Source organism: Achroia grisella, unplaced genomic scaffold, assembly GCF_030625045.1.
Source record: "Achroia grisella isolate CSIRO2021 unplaced genomic scaffold, CSIRO_AGI_Agris_v1 utg5936, whole genome shotgun sequence".
NCBI classification, from domain to species: domain Eukaryota; kingdom Metazoa; phylum Arthropoda; class Insecta; order Lepidoptera; family Pyralidae; genus Achroia; species Achroia grisella.
Genome location: NW_026712956.1, coordinates 455,955 through 464,793, shown reverse-complemented (window position 1 = coordinate 464,793; position 8,839 = coordinate 455,955). Strand labels below are relative to the sequence as shown.

The 8,839-nt window shown below is 30.1% G+C and overlaps 1 protein-coding gene across 1 annotated transcript; it reads left to right on the top strand.

Moving 5' to 3' along the window:
- The first annotated feature begins 7,267 nt into the window (after nt 1-7,267).
- LOC131848811 (uncharacterized) lies at nt 7,268-8,143 on the top strand. Its single transcript, XM_059198745.1, has one exon. It carries the CDS (start codon nt 7,268-7,270, stop codon nt 8,141-8,143), a length of 876 nt encoding a protein of 291 aa, XP_059054728.1.
- Nucleotides 8,144-8,839: the final 696 nt, after the last annotated feature.

The window sequence follows — 8,839 nt, the reverse complement described above, 5'->3', positions numbered from 1 at the left end:
CAAAATGAGAAAACATTAGAGACAAATCGGATTTGGAGAAAACAAATTACTAAATGTTTTCAATCAAAAAAAGGTTCCCGGTCGGCGGGAGTAGATAGGCATTCAATCACTACGAATTGTTGAAAATATTGTAATGGAATTTCAATTTGATATAGCTGTGCTGTAGGCATTTTTTGGCCTTTTCTGAATATTTGAATACAATTTTTTTAGCTGTAAAGTTTCTATATTTTCGTCTAGACATATTATAATACTTATCTATGTTACCTATTTTTAACACAGCCAAATATGCCTGTCATATTATGTATACTATTAATATCCTCCTTTCAGGGTCATCTACATCTTTAAGCTACTTTTAACTTTTATGTTGTCATGTGCTATATCATTTCAAAAGTGCATTTACTTCTGGTCGCCTTTCAAGAAATTTAATTCTCCACCATTTTCGAGCAGTGCACCCGAACTACTGGCACTTTATTTATTATTATTTCAAATTCTCATCAAATATATTATAAAAATATATTTATTTATCTATCTGTCATTTCAGTTTTAACCTACAAATATTCTGAATATTATTATAATGAATAAAACTGCGCTCGTTTCAAATTATATGTAATATTTTAACGTACGGTCGGTAAATATCAGTAAATATAATTCTTTAATCCCTTAATATTTAAACAGGATTAAACTTTGGGAAAAATTACCCAATTTGGTACAGATTCGGCAAACGGCGGGCGAGTCATGCGTCATTTTTATGCGGTACCGCCAACATACCCAAATATTTGTTTTGTACGTGAAAGAGTGGCCGTATATTTTGGATTTATGCTTTGTTTTACATAACGGCGAGTGCCATGAATATTGAGAGAGGGTTGATTATGATCAAACAGATTCCAATGCTATACAATAAAAAATATAAACGTTAGAAATAAAAATGACACGGCGAAAATAATAGGGAATATCTTAATATTTTAGATTTTATGAGAATCAATTATTTTTATAGTATTTATTTATTAATAAAACATTTTATTGTTCGTCTACTACTTCTTGGTATTTTTTTATATAATTGAAATGCTGAATTAATTGAAACGGAGTTGGCGCAACCCTAATCTAAAGTGGCAATCGTTACATATATAGTCGAAGTTGATGAACGCCATGGATGTCACGTCATCATGTAACGCTCGTGGCAACTGTCATGCGTTGGCATTCTATGTAATTTCACGTCTCCCAATCACAGTAACAATAATAGTTTTTGAAATACATACTATTATTGCTATAAAACTGTACAGTAACTACTACATTTCCTAAAGTAATAATGAAACTAAGAATTTGAAATATATTTAAAAACCGTAGGCCTATAACGAACGAACGAACGAATGAACGTAAAAGTGTTAAAAACTTATTTATATAATTTAAAACATATGTCTTGTAAATATGTAGTGGTACCCAATCGTATAGAACATATGTGACAGCACATCACTAGACATATATAGAGACCCAAATCAGATTAAATTTTATTGTGCGCTGTAATTTTCTTACCTGTCATCATCGACAGTAATAAATGCCTATAGCCTTTAAACTTTATCATCATCATCGCCTTCAAATCATTATTTGAGGTCGACGCAGCATGTCATTTTCTTCCACTGATCCCTATTGTCCATCATATCTAAGTTTACTTTCCTGTTATGTATAGTATCGGTCACTCAATTCATCCATTTTATTACGATACACCTCCAACCGCCAACCTTATTTAAAATTAAACACATTAATTATTTTTTACAAGAGTTCTATCAAAGTTCAATGTGAAAATATTTCACTAACTATATTAGCAGATTTAACAGGAGTCCCGTGAGATTGAAAACTTTGTTAATCTGAACAAACTCATGCATATACGTACGCGTACCGGAAAATAATTTATTCGAGATTGCGCCGTGTGAAACTGAGAAGATTTCCCAAATCCCAAATTAGCTAAAAATAAACTCGTATCGTACGTTCGTGCTTATTTTATTCTTGAATTAAATATATGACTGATTAGAATCCTTAGCAGGATAAGAATTTGAAAAATGAAATATTACTGAACTTACCATCAGGAAGAAAGAAAAGAAAGAAGCTGGCCGCCTAGGCCAGTTTCTTTGTCATTCCAATGATATAAAAAAATGTAAGGAATATGTCACGCCAAACATTATATTTGTATATATTTTCAATTATAATAATTATTAATTTATATAAATGGTTAGGCTTGACTGATAGACTTTAGATACTTTTAATCTATCGGTCAAATCACCTATTACCCAAATTCCCGTCAATATACTGGCGTTCCTAAAAAAAATTATAACTGCTTAACTAATAAAGCGAACATGTCATGGCGATTAGACATTGTGCTCCGCTTTTTCTATATTAAAATATTATTTATACACCCGTTAAGAACAGTTCTGGAAAATTACTCCTAAACGAAGTTATTGTCTCTATTTCCCACGAGACTGTCTTCGTTTTCCTGCCATATGGACGTCTTCTTCTGCCTGGACCTGAAATGAATGTGAATATAATTTTGGATCCATTTAAATTCTGTTGTTACTATATTATCATTGTAATAACTGTCAAAAGGTTAATATTAAAAGTTGCCATTCCTTGCTATGCCATTCGACCGCTACTTCCTAAGTTTGGAAACTTTCACAACTCTTTTGTTAAAAGTTACCACCGCGAATGGAGCGATATTTGCCAAACTTTGAAGTAAATGGTGGTACTGGAAATATAAAAATGAGATATTCACCGGAACTAGCATACTGTGACATTTGGCAACTTATTACTTCAAATTATAATACCAATAATGTTATAATGTTATATACCTATAATAGGCGCCATGGCCTAATGGTTCATCGTGTCGACATGTGGTTAAAAACTCATGAGTTAAATTATCTTTTTTGACTGATTCTCCGGTGATGAAAACATAGGTAATAAATCGCTGAAACAATTCGAGGAATGGAATTTGGAAGGACTTACGGAGCGACTAAAGGCCAACTCCCGCCAGACGCATACAGATACGGTTTATATCTGAGGGCACCGCCGAATAAATACCTTTTATTCGAATTTCCTGTAATAAAATACGTATGTATGTAATAAAATAGACTTCTTACAATTCAATTCACATTAGTTTAATTCTAATATAACACAAGATACATTATCGTATTAAAATTTTATATAAATTTAACTGAATGTAAAGTTATAATTGGATAAGTTCAGAAGCATATTCTGAGGTATTTAAGTAACAATAAGAGGGAGATTTATAATTTTGTCGTATAATATGACAAAGTTTTGTTAATTACATCGACTTAATTTAACGCTACGTCATTGTTCTAGCAATTAATTAAGTATTACCGACATTAACGAATATTACTAATGAATTTTTGCAAATGCTTATTGTTGGAATTTGGTATTTATTGATACTAAGTACTTTACATACCTATAACAGAAATTAATTTAAATCAGAAATATAGAATATTCTGGAATAAATTTAGACAGTTTACACAAGCATAAAATGTATATTCGTTAAATATACTTTTATAGAGTATTATGACGATAATTTTTGTCTAAAATGTATTATATATTAAAAAGAAAATTCAAATAAAATTATATTATTAAAAATAGCAAGCTTTGTGTTTTGTTTCCTTTATCAAAAAGATTATTATTTATTACATATGTATGTTATATAATTAATCCTCCAAAAATGAACAGATTTTAATGATTTCAATGACATCCTTTTTTTACTTAGTAGACTGTCATGCCCAGCGGTGGGAACGAAGGGAAAACACTAATAACGGTGATGACGGAACTGTTATTAAAATCCAACGTGACAATTTCCCAGAGACCACGGTAAAACCGAAGACATTAAAAAGAACACGCCTATAAAAACTTATCTCTCTCGATAATAGATATACGTCCAACTTTTATTGGCCATTAATATTTTTACTGTCGAAAAACCCTCATTACAAACAAAATGCTAGCAAACGGACCCTTTTGCTAACAATCATCAAATTACAAGGACATATTTCGGAGCTTGTTATCACTGTTATTAAAGTTCGAAATGCATTAACAATTGTTAACTATTGTATGCTCAGGTAGTGGTATCATTAGTAATACTTTAACACCTGTCTTCACTTGTCCTGTTCAATACATATGATTGAAGCTTCATTTGTATCAGTTAGTGTCCAACACTGGAAGAGACTAGTCAAACTGACAAATTATTTATAATTCACAGTGTCCAATTGTTCAATTGTTTTGTGAAAGAACCGTGTGAAGTGAAGAGTTTATTTTCTCAGGATATATTATATACCAGGTACTTTTGAACAAATTATTGATCTTATGAATGTTTGATTTCCAAAATTATAACTTACATACATATATTACAATGGTTTTAATATAGTAATAATTCAATAAATTATCAGATCTTTACTATAAATTTTAGAGATTAGATGTTTTCAAACTCAAAAGCTTGTCGAAAGTTAAACAATTCTATTAGTTATAAACTAAAATAATCATGTATTAAGTAAAGTATTAATATAAATAAATAGAGTTTTATGTAAACTGAAATTAATAATTAAGTGGTGTTGTTAAATGTGTAGGCTAAGGTTTCCAAATTTCATCGGGTGGCATATGAGCTTATCAGTGATCATGTCTACTTACAAAAAAAAATGGATAAATATAATTTAAAGTTTAATTATATTATGCAGTCTATTTATAAAATAACTTATTAAAATTGGTCGGAGCTATTCGCTGTTTTACATTATGCGCCCAAAGTTAGACCCTTAGAAGTTTCTTTTGCCGATATCAAGTTAAAGATATAATTAGAAGTTAATATATTAAAGATATTAAACCTATAACGAAAATTTGCTATCTATTTCAAAAGTAAGTAGAACTTGTATTGTTTGTATTAATCTTTTTTTTTTGTACATGCATACCTCCTTAATATAAATATAAAAGACTCTGACTAATACAATCAGAATGGGTAATAGACAACGATATAAACAGTTGTTTTTTTTTGTAAACGCACACAGAATATGAATATGTATAAAACTTTCAGGCAAATACAAACAAACACACTCATATAAGTAATAAACATACAAAAATTGTAACCAAAATTAAATCATACTTCCGAGTATATACATAATAATAATAATGTAAATGATAAACATTGATAAATGAAACTCAATAAATAAAAATTGTATAATAATAATTATTTAACTTTTCTCTTTTTCACATAATTCTTGGAAAAACTCGAAGCTACGTAGGATGAAAGCATCTATCATACCTAATTCATAAGTCTTCGTCCAACAGCATTGTTCGGGGAAGACTTATGAGGTTTGCATGATGGTACGTCGGCTGAATAGGCTATAGGTAAATTGCTCATGTAATTTAAGATATTCTTTTCTATAAACCATCTAATAGAGGAGCGTTGTGCAGGCAAAACTAATTAATTTTAATAACCATTTTCATAGTATAAACGCCAAAGTGTATGTTTGTTATCTTTTCACGATTGCCTGAATAGAATGTAATATATTTTAGATATAAAATGTATAGTATAGCCTATATGTGGCAGAACATAGGCTTTAGTTTAAAAAAATTCAGCGTAATTGCATGTGACCGATAGATTTTTTATACATATTTATTTATTCAACAACTATTGCAGCTTCTTAGTCAGGACTGCTTGCTGACCCAAGCGGCCAGCAAGCAGTCTAAAACACATAACTACGACAGACAGAACAATTGACTATAGACTGATACGACAAATACGATGGACGGTGGAGAAATTAGAGAATATATTTGATTATCAGACACATAATAATCATAATAAACCTAGACAATTCACTGAACATTATCTAACCTCAAGCTAAGTAAAGCTTATGTTATAGATAGTAGACAACTTATAGAAATATATTTTTTTAATAAATATATTCATAATTTACATAGAATAAACACAGGCCATACAAACAAACACTCATTAATACAAATGTAAGCACCATGCTAGAAATCGAACCCGCGACAATCAAAATATATATGTATAACTCAAAGGTGACTGACGTAGTGTTCTATGAACGCACAACCAAACCACTAGACGGATCGGCCTGAAATTTGGCATGCAGGTAGATGTTATGACTTAGGCATCCGCTAAGAAAGGATTTTGTTAAATTCCACCCCTAAGGGGATAAATTGAAGCGAGTTAACCGTGGGCAAAATCTATATATATAAAGCGCTGTGATAAATCACAACGCGGCAATAAATAATATGAGTTTGTTGTACTACACATAGCATAATTTTATCTATCTCCATGCCGAATTTCATTAAGATCCGTTTAGCCATTAAGATATGACGTAGTAACAAACAGACAGACACACTTACGCATATATAATATTAGTATGAATTCATATTCATACTAACCATTTAGTAACAAAGAAACTCACTTTCTTCACAATCTTAAGATAAGGGTCACTTTATATAATAGACAATGAAAAGAATCAAAGATAATAAAGCACACGTTTTGTTTCTAAATGGACGTACCTACATACGTGTAGACAATAAGACAATGTTATTATACATCTACTGGTGTATAGTTGAATATGTAAACATAATGGCATTCAGGGAATAAGTCTAATACTAAATACCACGTGTTATGTATTAATGCACTATTCATATTAATAATACCTAAAGTAAAGGTTGACGGCTCCATAATATTAGTATTAATACTGTTAAAGATACATACTGATATAAGGAGCGAATGTTTGTCTATTACTTCGTTATATTTTTATAACTTTGAATGCTCTTTATTTAATTGAATGCATATGACTAAAGAGCAAAGTTTTATTACTTGCTAAACGATTACTTGAATGACGAGCGTGTATGACAATAGTTGTTCATATAATTTTCATATTAGACATTGACAGCTATGTAAGTAAATGATGTAAATAAGTTGATTTAAAAGGAAAAAGAAATTCCATTGACTTTCATCTAGTTCTTCACAATTGAATCTGTATACTGGACTGGATGGATATAGTTTCCGAACAATAATTAGTTATCATATTATTAATGATCTGTAATGTTCTAAAACAATTAAAAATAGATTTTGCGTACTCCAACCTAATTAGTTGGTGTAATAGATTTACGTAATTGAGTAGAAATAATGGCGTCCGGATGATTCTTAATGTTCAATATATTTTTTATACTCCCTTGAATATAATATATAACTAACTATTCGTTTTTATTTGTTACAGTTGGAAAAAGCAACATGTCAACAAATGTATCAAAACAAGATTTCCTACAACCAACAACATTACAGGAGGCTATAAACATAATAAAATTTTTAACCACAACGCATAAATTGGAAATCGCAAAATTAAAAGAATCACACGCAAAACAGGCAGCCGTGATAAGAAAGTTGGAAGAAAATAGAAAGAAAGAACTAGACTTTCTGTCCGATGAACTATCTAAATATGAATCAAATTTAGCAATAAAAACGGATGCTATAAATCAACAGCTAGCCCAAAAAGATGATATCATTCAACAGCAATTAAAAACAATTGAAGATCTCAACATGAGGATAAAGATTCAAAACGAAGTTCCTGTACCTGAAATAATCATTGATTCCAATTCTGATTCCGGGATCGTTCTAGAAAATGAGGATAGTCCTAAATCTGAAGAAGCTAAAATTGAAACTAAAACAAGAAAATACAGCAGACGGTTCGGAGATCCCATTGGTTTTCTACGTAGAGTTGATTTTTCTCCAATTAAATATAAGCCGTGTAATCGGGATAATAAGAAAAAAGGAGAAAAGAAAAATAGCCTAGAAGTGCCAGTTGTAAATAAGCGACATTTCTTCAGACAGATTAGTAACGACAGACCGAGTGATGACGAAAGACTCGCTTACGATGATTCAATACTTTCCGATAGCACTCTTGACACCGCAGAAATAAAACCAAAGAAATTAAATGATAGCATGACCAATCATTTTTCTGATGATGGAAGTGATGATAGCGAGGAAGTGTTTGATAGAGTTATGACGAGAAGCAGTATCAGAAAATCTAAAACAAATCCGAAATACAAGAAAATTAATAGAAATAAATCCAAGCGTCTGGAGCAGGTGAAAATTAATATAATAGATTAAATACACCAAGTAGTATTAAGTGATGGATATACTTACTAATAAGTACCATAATAATATTTAGTTCACATGATATGAACGATACACAAAGAGACATTTATGATGCTCAATAAAATTAAAGTATTACGTATAAAACTCCAAACAATTAATTAAAGATTTTATACTGTTTAAATATTTGTTTTTATTTAGAATTTATAATATTTCCTATAAGTAGTTGCAACGTTTTCTTAAAACGGTACTAGCCGACCTTCTTTTCTATTCTCTTTAGCTAAATCTCCTTTCCTAAATGTGATAGAATAAAATAATTAACTATAAAATATATAGACTAAATAAAGCAGAATAAAATCTTCCCTTAAGGTGTGAAATAAATTTCTGAACAATTCAATACGTCACCGACTACTTTATTATAGAAATAGAATTATATTCTTTATTTAAGTAAACTCAAAATTCTATCACTCATACGGAACGCATACTCATCACAAAAAGTATCAGTAGAAACGAATGAGTATTATTACTATTTTTAATTATTACTAAAATAATAGAAACAGTTGTATGGATACTCCAATTACTATATTTGTTTAATTATCTTTGTTCGACGGCGATGTAAAAATGTACCGCTAGTTTGTACATATTATGATAATTTTGAGAACTCGCTTCAGTGTATTTTCTTAAAAAATACTCCTCATCCAAGAATATACA